This window comes from Antrostomus carolinensis, unplaced genomic scaffold (genome assembly GCF_000700745.2).
Source record: "Antrostomus carolinensis isolate BGI_N321 unplaced genomic scaffold, ASM70074v2 scaffold1743, whole genome shotgun sequence".
Lineage (NCBI taxonomy): Eukaryota > Metazoa > Chordata > Aves > Caprimulgiformes > Caprimulgidae > Antrostomus > Antrostomus carolinensis.
The window spans coordinates 1-15351 of NW_010305638.1; the positions used below are offsets into that span (position 1 = coordinate 1).

The window sequence follows — 15351 nt, forward strand, 5'->3', positions numbered from 1 at the left end:
AGGCTTTGAGCAACCTGATCTAGCAGAAGGTAGATTAGATTTATCTAATAAATGAGCCCTTCAAATAATGTCAGTTAGGGGATACCTGCAGTGTGTGCTGCAGGGAAACAGATATTGAACTATTTCTGAACAAAGTTGCTGTTGCCTTGGGTATTCAATTAGGTAGCATCCTTGCATCAGGATGTCCCATGCAGACAGTTCAGTGGGACACAGAATTCTTTTTATAAACAGATATTGCTTTGGCCCTATCTTAACTTTTCAGCTTTTCTAACGTCCTGCCTTCTAAAGCTCATTTACCATGGTTATGCCAGACTACCTTGCAAAACTCTTTTGCCCATAGTTTAGTTCAATCTCAAGTAGCAATGTCCCTGCTCTTTCTCTCCTCTCAGAGCCCTAGGTGCTGGCATCATTCTGCCTTCTGACGGGAAAATAGACTTATAATATTTGATGTCCAGAAAAAAATAGCTTACTCAGTCTTTGCTTTGCAAATAAATCTTATTTGCTCTGTTTAATATTTACCAGTGGACATTAACTTAATACTACCCAGCAAAATGAAGAATAGGGAAAAAGCACTGTGAAAGAGAGGTCCAGCACTGTAAGTACTGTATTATGCTTTCTTAGAAGTCTTTGAATTCATGTTGTCTGTGATCTTTGCCATTTATTGCACAGTATTTAATTCTGAGATGAATTTATTTTGTACAGTAATTGTAAATTATTTTAGCTTCCTAAGCTAAAATAATTTGTTCTAAGTGTTAGAAGCAGTATTCAGTCAGTGATCCAGCTCCTAGCTATAGTGGCACAATGACTGGGAGATAATGTCCAAAATGAGTACTCAACAGTCAATACCAAGGTGAAGAACAAAACCTTGTCTCTGCTCCCAGACGAGTAAATTTATTTGCAATCTCTATGGCCTGACCACTCCAGGCTGATGCAGCACTGATGAGAGTAGAATCCCTGCACTTCCAGCATGCTTAAAGACTAGGCTACTTGCAGTCAAGTGGCCTGGAATATAAATTAGTCTCTCTCAAAAGCAGATTTGTGGAATCATGAAAAGAGTACTTACCAGACCAGAATGAATTATCTCCATTTAGAATACCTTTTTTCTTTGAGAGTCAATGATTTTACCCAGCATTTTAGAGATGCTGAGCACAGCTCCCATACTCAGCACTTCCACAGCTTATATCTCCAGTGTTTCATACTGGGCAGCCAGAAAAGGAGGAACCTTGAATTAAAAACTATTCATGAAAAGTTTGATGTAAGACCTAAACGTGGGTTAGACACACAGCCTAAGGCAGACCTTGGGGCATAAGCCCATGCTCCAGAATAAGTATACAGCTTCTATGAACAAAATTCATATGGTCTCTATTTTCCTGCAGGCCACTGTCTACTTCATGGTTTTGAGTTTCTGTCATTTGAGATAATTTAGGTGAGGCAGCCTATGGAGAACGTTCTTCTCCAATATATTTCATGGTTCTTCCCCTGAAAAGGAAAGGTCACTGAATTGTACATACACAGCAAGCCATATTCTACTATAGCTTCTGATAAACTCTTGAGTCTTGGGCTTTGCAACCTTATGGATAGTTTATGTACAATAGAGAAAGTCAATAAACTTTCTTGTATTCTCAATTTTCTGAAACATTTAAGGTAATGTTTTAAAATAATATGGTTCTTGAGTTCAGAGCTGCTACACAAGAGGCAGAAAGATATAAACAGGTTAAAAGTTAGCATTTAGATGGATTTTATTCACAGCTATAACTGACATTATCTCTGTATCACTGCAGTGCTTGAAAACCCAAGTAGTAACAAGACCATGGGTACTACAGAAACACATCAGCAAAACTCAGTCCCTCTGCCAAAGTACTTACCGAATATATGGGGGCCAATACGTGATCTCAGCCATGCACCCAAAGGCACTTAGGAGTGCAATGAGGTCGTGCTGGTCAGAGGCAAGAACTATTTAAGGCACAATACCTCAAGAAACCTACACAGCATTGATTCTTCCCTTGCGATGCTACCTTAATATCGTACTTCCTTTGCTCATTGGTCAGAAACTGAGAGAACTGACTAGAAATAGACTATCCAGGAGGCCAAGTAGAAGAGTATTTCTAAATAGAGCAATAATCCTAAAGACTGACATCTGAAAATCAGCATCTAGAATACAAAAACTATTTTTATGGTGGAAAGATAAAATTCTTTAGATCTAAAAGTTGCTCTATCCTTTCTTAACAGAAATGTTTAGGAGGAAAATGAAGTCTGCATTGTATTTGTGTTTGATGCTTCTTGGACTTCAAGTCCAGGGTCAACATAGGTCCAACCTCAATGATGAACAGCAGGAACAAAAAATACCCCATCTTCCAGAAGACCATTCCCAGGCTGAAGGTGAAAACCTGGCTCATGTCAAGATAGCCCCCAGCAATGCTGACTTTGCGTTTAGGTTTTACAAGCAGATCAGAGAGGAGGACAGCAACAAGAACATTTTCTTCTCCCCTTTGAGCATCTCCACTGCCTTTGCAATGCTCTCCCTGGGGGCCAGATCAAACACACTCAGACAGCTGCACAAAGGTCTTGCCTTCAACCTGACAAAGATGGAGCAGCAGGAGATCCATCAGGGATTTCAGCATGTCCTTCAGCTGCTGAACGACCCACACCGAGAAGTCCAGTTGAACATGGGCAATGCCCTGTTCATAGATGACCAACTGAAACTGCTACAAAATTTTTTGAATGATGTCACAAATTTTTATTATTCTGAAGCTATTTCTAGTAACTTCCAGAATCCTCCAGAGGCCATAAAAGAAATCAATAAGTACATAGAAACAAAAACCCATGGGAAAATTGTTGATTTATTCAAGAATCTTGAGCCGGATACTGTGATAGTTCTGGTTAACTACATTTTCTTTAAAGGTGAGTAACAAATGTGAGTAGCAGTTATGCACATAAGCTCTGGAAGTCTTATCTAGATCTAAGAAACGTAACTTTTTTCACATTGTGAACCTATGCTATCATCTAATTTAAAATATGTCTTTCTACTTTTAAATGACAAAGAAATATTTGAAAGCCAGGTATGAAGAACCAATTTCTAGATGAGTAAATAAAAAAGGAAGAAAAAAAAAGAACCTATAGAAGTATTGATCAATGTTGTATCAATTTTAGGCCAGATTCAGAGATGAAAGTATTCAAAAAGGATGAGCTTGGGAATTTATGATCATTTGTTGAAAGGCACAGGTGTTCAGCTGTGCAGGACACTGTCGAACATGGATGACACATGTATGAAAGGAATAAGCCTGGAGCCCATATACTGGGAGTCTGTGGAAGTTTTACCATTGCCTTAACAGGCAAATGCTCAGGTCTTTTCAATGGCATTCCTCAGCCTATATTTTTCTAGTGTGATTTTTATTAGAATCATTGAAATAACATGAAGATTCTTTCCATGGCCAGGGAACAAGGATCCTTAAAATGAATTAGGCTTGTTGTTGCCTTTACAGTTCAAATAAAGTATTTAAAATATCAACTAATGTGAGATGCCTTTATTAGTCTCTTTTTCATCTTATTCAATTCTATGTTTATTCTTTTGTCAAAAGGCTACTGGGAAAAACCTTTCAACAATTTGGTCACCAGAGATGATGACTTCTTGCTGGATGCCAAGAATTCTGTTAAGGTCAAAATGATGCACCAAAACAAAGCCTTTAATATCCACAGGGATGAGCAGTTGTCTTGCTGGGTAGTAGAAATCCCATACAAAGGAAATGTTACTTCACTGTTTATTCTGCCTGATGAAGGGACAATGAAGCAGTTGGAGGATGCTCTGCTAAAAGAAACAGTGTCTAAGTGGATAAAATCACTTGAAAAAAGGTAGTTTTTTAACTGATGCTTTGTTTAAATATCGAACAGGTCATAACTACTCATTCAGGCAAGGTAAAGCTTGGGATGCCACAAAGAGTTACTAAGCACAGCTCTGAGGAACAAGGATTGCATGGTTTCTTTAACTCAGACAAGGTATCGGGTGATTTCATACCTAAGGGGAACCCTGTCATCAGCCCCACCAGTCACAGCAGTTGGGAGTGCTACCATCTGTGAAGATCCTGCACACGGGTACATTCCCCTCGGGAGCCTGCCTTGAGCAGGAAGAATCCCATTCAAAAGAAAATACAATTTAGTTTTCTCCAGCCTGGATGATACTTTCCAGTCAGTCACTTTCATAAACAGCACTCTGTCCCTGCACCACTAATCAGACTGTGGCTGGTGGAACAGGTACCTCAATTTCTGCTTCCTTAACATGGAATTTATCACTGTGTTAGAAAGCCAAGATTTAGCTCCACAGGTATTTGGAATGGGTGTATACCTGCAGCAGCTATTGTATTGAGGGATCTTGCAATAATAAACTCACATTTTTCATTTATTTTTGAAAAGAAAAATCTACCTGGACCTTCCAAAATTCTCTGTCTCCGGCTCCTATGATGTTAAGAACCTGTTTGAGAAAATGGGTGTGACAGAGGTGTTCAGTGACCAGGCTGATCTCTCTGGAGTGGCAGAAAAAACTCTTCTGAAGGTTTCCAAAGTAAGTACGCAAAGAGAGATGGTAATCCAGAGATTTGTCTGCCTTGCTTACATGTGGGTTTTATCTCTGCAGATAGACTGATCCCACTTCTGGAGTGTAGTCACAGCTCATTGATGGTAATAAAGGAAGGTAAAGGTTAGGCATTAAATGGCTGTTTTTCCTACAGTTTAATATTAAATGGTCTACTGCATAGCAATCCTGCAAATTCACTTGGTCTCTGAAGAAGAAAATAGATCTAGAAAGGATAACAGGAATAATTTCACAAAAAGCTGTTGTAAAATAATTAATGCATGACAAGAGTCATAGTTATGGTATAAGTTTGGGAAGTCATTCTTATCCTATGTATACACTTTTCATGACTGCATTATCTGAGCGCCTCAGAATATATATGGACAGCAGATTTGTGGGGCAGGGATAGCTCCATTTCACAAACAAAAAACTGACACACAGAAAAGCAAAGTGATTTCCCTAATGTCCCAGGGAATGTACACCTTGTGTCATGAGGTAAGTGATCCTTCCCCTCTATTCTGCACTTGTGATACCACTTCTGGAGTACATCAAATCTGGGGTTCCTCAATGGAAGGGAGATGGGGACATACTGGAGCAGAGTGAGTCCAGAGGAGGGTGAGCAGGATGGCTATGTAGCTGGGACACGGGATGTATGAGGAGAGACTGAAAGACCTGGACTTGTTCAACCAGGAGAAGGGAAGCTGAAAGGGAGTTCTTAGTGCTGGCTACTGATACTTATTAGGAGAGGGCAGAGAAGATGGACTCAGACTCTTCTTGCAGGTAAACAGTGATAGGACAAGAGACAACACACACAAGATAGAAAATGGGAAATTCTCATCAGATATGGTGTAAAAAAAATCACCATGAGGTTGATCAAAAATTAGGATGGGTTACTTAGAGAGGTTATGAAATTTCCATGCTTGGAAATCAAACCTTGACTGGACGAGACCCTGAGCAGCCTTATGTAATGTCAAGAGCTAACAGTGTATGGTGGTTGGTTGCATTGGATGACCTCTAGAGGTCCTTCCAACCTATATTATTTAATGATTTTGTGATTCCCCACACTGAGTAATATCTTATTACCTGTGTAAACACCTGGATTACAGATATAGGACAAGTGAAAAGAGGAAAGGTAGCAGGACCCCATGAGACGAAATTTCAGATATGTTATGAACAATGAAGAAAAAACACGGAGGGCTGGTCAAAGACGACCAAATAAGATCGCATGAATTCAGAAATATGAATTTGCTACACCAACCACAGAAAGCCCTGTAAAATCATATCAGTGGGCTGTGCTACAGAAAGACAATTTATAAAGCTTGTCATTATTGTGTCTTTGCAGAAAGATTTTTTTTGCATACACAGACATTAATGCAAAATGAAAACTTCCATCTTCTGTGTTAAATACCAAGGACAAAATCTTACTCTGAGAAACAACAGAAAAATAAATACTCTCTGTGCTACTCAGTCTCTGCAAGCAGCCAAGTTTGACTCTTTCGGAGTGTTGAAGAAAACGCTCCCTGAACTCAGAACAAACTCTGCTTGTCTTGGAAATGCTGAGCGTTGAGTATCTTTAACACACTGGTTCTACATTCATGTTGTGCTTTATTTTAAAAACTGCCTTCTCAAAGTGATAAAGAAAGAAAGTTTGTCCCCAGATGCTTCTCACTCTTCTGTACCTAGATTTTAATTTTTGCTTCCCTTGCAGGCAATTCACAAGGCCACAGTGGATGTTAGTGAGAATGGCACAGAGGCTGCTGCAGTGACCGTGATAGAAATGGTACCATTGTCTGCAGAGTTTCCTCCTCCTCCTCACATCAGCTTCAACAAGCCCTTCCTGATGATGGTTATTGACAAAACTACTGATGGCGTCCTCTTCATGGGGAAAATTATGAACCCAGCTGCCAAGGAAGACTAGGCCAGAGCACTTGTACTTCCCAGTGCAGAGAAGAGAGCTTGTGCACCTTCCAGGGACTTCTTTGCAAAAATGGTCTAGAATTGATCCCTAATTAACAAATAAATAAATATTACATGAAGTTATTTTTCACTTACAAACAGACAGTTGGGTTCAAGCATGAGTGGGCCATGTTTACAAAGTGACCCAGGCCGATTAACCAGCAGTGGGATCTTCAACAGACAAACATTTCCCTACCTCACTCGCTCATCACTGGTGCCATGGTCCCTTGCACGAAGATAAAACTTTCTGCTCCTGACTGAGAAACTCCTTATGTCTCCTATTTCCTGCATATCAAATCCTGAGCTCAGAAACCACAAATACATCCCCTTCAGCTGAGAAACCATCCTTTCCCTCCCTCTCATTCCACTGCGAATCCCAGGAGAAGTCTTCTTTGTCTTTGAAGTCCTTCCAGGGCTCAGTGGCTAAGAAGGGAAATAGAAACATAGAACTGTTAAACCTTTCCTCTCCTAGATGGTGGATGTTCCTGGGTAAAGAGTAATCCTTTCCCTTACAGCTCGAAAACTGTCTCCTGCCAGCTCCAAGCCCTTGCTCCCATCTCCATTCCTCATTAGTTGCTCCAGAGTAAGGGGCCCAACTTTTCTAGCAGGGCAAGAATTTAGCTTCTATGTTAATGAAAGTTGCACATCATTGCACAAATGGTCATCCTTAATGGTCTTGTGCATATACAGTAAAGCCTGGGCTCCCTAGGAGAACTAGATTTGGCAAAACCCATCCTCTGGTTCCAGAAACTGGTGACAGCAGCCTTGGAGATCATGTCTCTGTTGTCCAAATGACAGCTAATCATGTTGCCCTCCACCTACTTCTGCAAGCTCAGTGCCTCCAAGAGATTTCTCTCAATTAAGCTGATGTTTGGAGTGCAGCAAGGTGACTTGGACACCTTCCTGAGCATTGAGTAGGCAGAAGCTGGTGTTACCAGCAGCATGATGTGAATGGAGAGCTGTGATGTAGCAGATTAATTTAATTTACTGTCAATTAAAAAGAGAGAAGGATAGTAACAAATAAAGACATAATTAAAAACACCTTCCACCCCTTCTTCTCAAGCTGAATTTCACTCCTAACTCCTCTACCTCCTCTCCCTGAGTGGTGCAGGGGAAGGGGGAATGGGGTATGGGCGTTGCAGTCAGTTTATAATGCTTCATCTCTGACAGTCCTTCCTCCTCACGATCTTCCCCTGCTCCAGCCTAGTGTCCCTCCAACAGGTGACATCTCTTCATGAATTGCTCCAGCATGGGTCTTTCCTACAGGGTACAGTGTATCAAAAACAGAATTCTCCACTGTGGGCTCCCCTCCATGGGACCACAAGTCCTGCCAGAACCCTGTGATAGTTTCACTGGGCTAGCCCTTGGCCAGCAGCCAACACAGCCATTCACCCGCTTACCCCTCACTCCCAGGGGACAGGGGAGGGGGGGGCAAGGGTAAGGAGGCTCATAGATTGAGATAAAAACAGTTTAATAATAAAAATAAAAGAAAACTTAAAATAATGCTAATATTAAAATAGTAGTGATAATAATAACAACAGTAACAGAATACACAAATGAGTGACACCCAGTGCAACTGCTCACCACCCACTGACCGAGCCCGGCCTGTTTCTACATAATGATCCCAGAGGAGCAACAATCCCAAACCAAAACCACAGTCCCGGAAGAACGAGAGCCCGAGCGAAAGCCAGAGAGAGCAAGAGCCCCTCACTAATATACTGGACATGATGTGATATGATCTGGAATATCCCATTGGCATATCCAAATGCCAATTTAGCTTATTAATTTAAATATTCTTCACCCCCTTAGATCTTGCACTTGTAGACTGACAGAACACAAAGTCCTTCACTTCCAGTGACAAAAATGCAAACACTGGTGTGTTATCAGTGTGTCTCTCATAACAAGTCCCAGGCTGAAAAGCAAAAAGCAGCACTATTTTAACTACTGAAAAAGAAACCCAGCTCTGTTCCAGCTAAAGACCAGGAAAGACCCTGCTCAGCGTGGGTTTTCCAGAGGTTGCAGCTTCCTTCAGGGCACATCCATCTGCCCCCCTCCACGGGCAGCAGTGTGGATATCTGCCCACCACAGTCCTGCATGGGCTGCAGTGGGACAGGCTGCCTCACCATGGTCTTCTCCATGGGCTTCCGGGGGAATCTCTGGCACCTGGAGCACCACTTCCCTGCCTTCTTCACTGACCCGTGTGTCCACAGGATTGCTTCTCTCACAGGTTTTTTTTTTACTTCTCCCTCTCACAGCTGTCAAGCAGCATTTTTTACTGTTTCTGAAATATGCTTTCCCAGAGGTGCCACCATCTTGGCTGAGGTGCCCAACTGTGCCCTGTGGTGGGTCAGTTGGAGCCATTTGGAACTGGCTGGAGCCAGCACGGGGCAGCCTGGGGCAGTGCTGGCCTCTCCTCAGAGAGACTGTCCTGCAGCCCTGCTGCCAGCATCTCTGCACAGACACCCAATTCATAGAAATGCAATCCTAAAATAACATTAAGTTCACTAAGGGTAATGATGTTCAACAGATGGGTAGAACACTTTGATGGCTCTAATGAACTGTCAGGAGCTGCTGTTGGGACCCCTTTACAGTGTCATCTGAGGATCAAGAACTGGTGGGCCTCTGTGCACTTCACCAATGCAGTCCAAGCTAAGTGACACCACCTCCTCCCAGCATTTTCAGTCTCAGTTCTGCTTTCCTCCCCAAGAGGGGCAGGAATGAAAATTTTACCTGAGAGGACCTGGGGCTCCTTGCCACTGCTGGAGGGCTTTGGCTTCTGGCTAGGCTGGGCCAGAAACGTTAAATGCTTAGGCCATTGTGGTTTGGTTTGGGAAAGCCCTAACAGGTCATACAAATCAGAGAAATACATAGTGTGCATATTTGCAGTGAGAAAATAAGGCCATTCATGTGGGCAAGCACAGACCTTTCCCTAGACCTACTGGCAAAAAAAACCCCAACCTCTATTCAACCTATTCACACAGACCTAAATATTTGCTTAATGCAAAATAGTTTCTCTATGATCATCCCCTTGTCTCCAGGTTTTAAATAAAGAAAAACAGCAATGCTTGAAAAATGCTGCATGGAAAGTCTTAGTTAGCTATACCTGTCTAACTCATTTTGTCTCTCAGGAAAATAAAATCGATTGTTTCAGCAGTGCTTGAAGGGGCAAAGGTCTGCTGCTAGAGCCAAGCCAAGGATTTCAGCTCTGCACAGGGCTGCCAAACTACAAGCGTGTTTATCCATAGCTACTAATACAGCTTGCACAGTCATTGCTCCCCTGCTTTGAGAGTGGTGAGGTTTAGATGAGCTGTGCGCTATTTGGGACATATTATAGGGAAGGCAAGGAGGACAGTAAATAGGAAAGTGTTTGTATGACCTCATTTCTTCCCTCCCCATCTGCCCACTTCTGGAACAAACCCAGTCTTTTTGTTTAGTTGTAAATATTAGAAATCTGAAATAGAAACCTTTGTAAAAATTCTTGATTATCTTCTTATCAGAACTGTGAGATTCTCTTACAGAAAACAGAGCAAGTCTACCTGGTGTTCTATGGGTTAAAAGCAATTTGAAGGTGGAAAGATTCTTTCAGCTGAGAGGATACTTCCCAGCTATGCTTTTTTAACTTCCCTACAACTGCAAATAAGAACAATCACTCCAAAAAGTTTTAAAAGCCAGGCCAGTGATTTCTCAAACAAGCAGTTAAGTTCAAAGACTTTGTTGAAGATTTACATGGGTGTTGGAAAGGGGCTTAAAGAGTTGGAAGAGAGCAGGAGTGTTGAGCTGACTTGCTTTAGGAATTTTAGCTGCATGGTGGAACTAGGGGGAGTATACTGCGAACATGATGATTTAACAGAAAAAGTGAAAACTATACAGACGTTCGGAAAGCCTGCCATAAAACCAAAGGTAACAGAGTGACCCAGCTGTAGATACCCTGAACCAGCTCTGGCTGAAAATGAAATTCTACCAAGAGGAAAATATATCACTCTGGGTCAAGATAACACCAGCAAACTGCAGAGCCTTCACATTTTGGGGATCACAATGGAAAGAACAAAAGTGGGAGAGTAAAATCTCTCTGAAGAGGACAAGGATTCCTTGGCCACAATTCAAGATTCTGATACTCCTCACACAAAGGAGAAAAAACTTGGAGCCAGCACATGGAATAGATTGATGGTGATGTGCTGTGCCCCTGTATTATCAGGGGATAACTAGCCTTGCCTCATCCTCCAGCATCACAGTACCTGCAGGTAATTAGCTAAAAAACAAGGGTATAGATTTTGATCCTTAATGACTTCCTTGTTAACCAAAACAGTAGCATCTCCCCCCCCCCCCCAAAATATTGGGCATGCAAGATCTGTAAGCACAATGACAGGTAAAACTAGCCTGCATTAACTTTACTATGTTTTACCTCTGTTTTGCATAGATTTTAACAGGCAGGTCTCTCTGTGTCTTCATTAATCACCTCTCTCTGCTAATTTTGGTGTCAAGGCCCTGTCTAAGAAAACACGCATTACTGAAGTGCTCAGAGGCAGCAATGCTGTTGCTGCAGTCACAGGGAGCCTGACCTGGCACTGCCTATGGTCAGACATAAGTGGGGATGGACATTATCTGAGTGGTGCTTATGTTTTGTATTTCCAAAGGGTCTGACTTGGCATCTAGTAAAATTAAGGTTTATGAGCAGTGACAGGGAATGTTGTGGGTGGCAAACTGACATATTTGAAAAATAACATATTACACTTCAAAGTTACTGTGAACTCTCTTGATTTCTCTCAAACACATTTGTTGAAATAATAACCGTAAAGAGTCACCAAATCAGAAAGGGTCAGGAAAAACTCTCGTGATATGCCCTTGGCTAACATAAAAATATGTGTCAAAAATGTACTACAACAACTTGTTATGTTCGAGTCTTTCTGTTCTAGGTCTTTTCAAGTCCCCCTTTTCCATAAGGTTCTGTAAAGAACCTCTCAGTTTATTAATGTATCACCTTTACAACCGCCTTGCAAGGAAGGAAATGCATCAGGTCCATGTGGGTTAAGTCCCCATAAGACTGTGGAGAAGGCCAATGTATGCAACTTCTTGCTTGAAGAACCAGGCACTGGGAGCACACTTGGCATGAGTTATTTCTAGTAACACCTGGAGCTCCTTGGTGGTTAAGAATTTGAGCAAAGAATTTGTCATGGGAAAACTTCTGGCTTGGCCAATAGCTATTATATGCCCAGTCAAGTGGATTTTCTTGCCAGGTATATTTCTTCAAAGATGTGGCAGTACAGGCAATGCTGGGGCAGCTTGTAACAAAGGAGCACCATCAGGTTTTTAGTCTTTTAAAACTGTAACTATCACTAGCTCTGTTAACTATCACTTTAGCATTTAAATATGACACTGAAAAAGGAAAGAGGAATCTACAACTTCTGTCTAATTTGGGAATACAACCATTCTTTCCAAACCTCTGCAGAGTCTGTGACACTCACTGCATGCACAGTGCCTTCTCACTCCTCTTTGTTCAACTCATTCAAGAACAAAGTGTCCAAAACTGAGCACTATCTATTCTGTTCTGTGAGGGACAGTCTGCAACCCTGGACATTCACCTTAAGACCTAAAAAAGTCAATAGCTGAAGTGTTGTAACTGTCCAGAAAGTGGACAAGCTGACCTGGATTAAGCAGTTCACCCAAAATGGCAGATAGTATTAAATCAAGCTTGAGATGCTGGTTCCTCGAATGTCCCTGCTCCTCCATCTACAGCTCTGCTGAGGCCCACATGTGCACATGGATTGGAAAGGGAGAAAGCAGCATCAAAATTTGTTCTCCCTGGAAAGATCAATTTTGAACAATTTAATTTCCCATCTTACAGGTTGCTTGCTGTAAGGATTTTTGGTAGTCCATACGGGTTGTAGACAAGGGGTGAGTTGTGTGAAAGTCCTCTTGTAACTTTTAAATTAGTTGGATGACATCAACAATTCTAAACTAAAAAAAAAGTTATCTTAAATAAAAATTTTGAATGCCTGTCACTTTCCCATCTAGGTCCCTCTCCCTTGCATTCCTTATGCTATTACAGAAGGAAAGTAAATTAGATATAAGCGAAACATGAGCTAGTTCTCTGGCTCAGCCATTGAACCATGTTGTAAGGGTTCAGGGGAAGAATTCTCAGTTGCACCAAGGAAACAGAGGGTTTATTCATTTCTATACGTTTCTAAAAATGAAGCAGCTTGATCTGGAACTGTTCTGAAACACATGCAAGGGCCTCATAACAGCATAACAACAGAAACAGCTTAGAAAAACAATTCAGAAAACTAGCTTTCCTAAAATTGCAGATTTAAAGGAAATCAGTTTCCATTCATTTCACATGTTTGCCTTTCACCAGGAATATTACTAGCTAATAAAACTTTCAGAGCACCAGTAATTATGGGTACTACTCAGTCAATCCAGCCATCTGGTTACAGGATAGATATACCATTGCAGACATAAGATTTCTGTAGTCAAAAAAATTTAAATAACTATCTAAACAGAGATTCATTGGATATTTCCTAATGATTTCTCTTTTCCTTCTTGTAGCTTCATTTTCTACTGTTTCTCAAAAGGCTCATGAACAAAGAATTTAATTATAAAATGACCCAGGATCATGTTTGTTTTTTCCCTATGGCAAAATATCAGGTAAAGCCCAAATGAGGACTAAACTGAGTAAAAATTATAGTGAGCCTCATGAGCACTGAGTGGCTGCCTGCTTGGGTGGTGAAATCCCATAGATGTAGTAAATCTCTTGTTGTTTATTTTACAGAAATGAAAATGAAAGAGGCGTAGAAGGCCCATTGGAATGAAATGTTATATAAACACAGAAAAAAATTCATTGGAGTACAAATTTTTATCAGTTGCTATGTTTACATACACTTGAGGCCAGAACAGGCCAGAAACCTATGCCTTGACAACATGAGCATAGTTTGGTCTCTTGCTTTTGTACAATACTAAGAGGGCAATTCATTTCTCACTCTCCTCGGAAAAAGCTCTTTTGCCTCTAACATCAGCTTTCTAAGCCCTTTTGCCTCTAAAGGTCTGCTCTGCAAGGGAGAAGTGCTCCTTCCCTAGCTGGAGCTGGATGGTATATATGGGATGGAGGCTTTTTCTTCCCAGAATATTCCTCCTCATGGGCTGCAAAGTCAAGGTTTGCAATTCCTCATAGGTGATAACTTCAACATCTTGCACAGCTGGTGGGAAGGGGCAGGGGGAATCTTCCCTTAGCATTTTTCTTGGAGCAACCATGTTGCAGGAGCCATCAAACCCCAACTCAAATAAGAACATTTCCCTTCATACCGGATCAGAGTTTGCTAACTCCTATTCCAGTAAGGAAAACTATAAATTCCCCTACTTCTATAAAAACTATAAATTCCCCTTAGCTTCTTCAACACTGTAAGGAGTAGTCTGTAGGTGAAATAGTAGTGTTTGGGGATTCTATGTTCAAGGGAGACTTTTAAGGAGTAATTAGAGATTATCTTAAAATGGGTTTGTGGATCAGCGGACAGGGAGTGAAAAATAAAGTATTTGTCTGGCACTACAAATGAAAATTATCATAAAGAGTGAATCAGAAATGGGAGATGACCTCTTCATACTGAACAGAAGACAATAGAAAAGGCACAGAGAGTTTACAAAGAGCTTGGAAGCAAAAGAGAAACCAGTGCAGCAAATTACCAGTGCAGTAATAACAAAGCAAGCCAGGGAAATCTTCAAAGGGTAAAAGCCATGGATCTGAGTGGGAAAAATATGTATTTGTGAAGCCCAGAGAAAAGAAATGTGTGCCCCTCCCATTCTGCTGATTTATTAATTTTCACAACACCCTGGCTGCTGGTTCCAAGTGGCAATGCCAGCTCAGGCTCCAATTGGGTTAACACAGGCACACAGAAGGCATCAAACCAGCAAACATATTAACATGGTGCTCAGACTTGGAGACCAGAAAGGCTGCGCAACAGTAGATGCTAACTCAAGCACAATTTAGGTCACATTTTAATACAGTTGAATTCACAATTATTTATGCACATGGACAGCTAGATTTCCCAGTCATGTGCTGAGCTCGCTCTAACTGGTGACTCTGTGTTCTTGTAACTGAGTATCTGATGTACAGCTCTTTACAACGACCTGTGTTCTTAACCAGTAAGTACCATGCTGACTAACAGTTAACATACTTACTCCTCTGAGCTGATCTTCCTGGACCGGACTCCAAGAGTTTTTACTAGACCTTACACATAGTTTTACTTTATGTGAATTCTGGGCTGTTTCTTTGAACTCTTCATCATGCTGAACCCTATGTGATATGGGGATCAAAATTCTTAGGGATGTTTTAGGGAGGGCAGGGACAGTCTAAGTAACTCTAGCAATACTCAGGCTACTAAACATCTTCATTCATCAATTTACCACTTAAAGGCTTCCTACTCAGCCTTAACCTAAGGACATCTCATCAAGACACGATGTTGCCAACTTTGGTCTAAAGGTTCTATTAATCCCAAAGCTGTAAACCAGGAAAAGTTGCTCAAACACTCAGATAGGAAGAAACTAAAATAGGCATGATTTTATAATTGTGATCAGCTTAGTGTCTGTCATTAAGTTTATGCAAAGAAACACTTAAAATATAGTTGACTTCAACTTTGACTGTAGTTATGGTTTTAATGAATCTTAAAATTTCTCTAGGTTTTGAAATGTAACTGTTTGGGAGGTAAACCATTTTACATTCTTTGACTGAAACATTATCTCTTTCTAGCAACCAGGTACAAGAAACAGAATAAAAGTGACAGCTTCAAAGGAAGACATTTTTTTTAATGAAGAAAACAGCTTTACTTGGTATGTCTGAATTAGGA

General features: G+C 41.1%; 1 protein-coding gene across 1 annotated transcript; it reads left to right on the top strand.

Annotated features, from left to right (window-relative positions):
• Positions 1 to 2246: 2246 nt before the first annotated feature.
• On the top strand, positions 2247 to 6482 carry LOC104522511 (alpha-1-antitrypsin). The gene is made up of 4 exons (XM_010164831.1): positions 2247 to 2901; positions 3579 to 3849; positions 4408 to 4555; positions 6273 to 6482. The coding sequence occupies exons 1-4, from the start codon at positions 2247 to 2249 to the stop codon at positions 6480 to 6482; spliced, it is 1284 nt and encodes a 427-aa protein (XP_010163133.1).
• Positions 6483 to 15351: the final 8869 nt, after the last annotated feature.

Coding starts and splice junctions, on each gene's coding strand:
- LOC104522511 (XM_010164831.1), top strand. CDS start 2,247: ATGAAGTCTGCATTGTATTTGTGTTTGATGCTTCTTGGACTTCAAGTC. Junction 2,902..3,578: donor TAACTACATTTTCTTTAAAG/GTGAGTAACAAA, acceptor TTTTGTCAAAAG/GCTACTGGGAAAAACCTTTC. Junction 3,850..4,407: donor ATAAAATCACTTGAAAAAAG/GTAGTTTTTTAA, acceptor ATTTTTGAAAAG/AAAAATCTACCTGGACCTTC.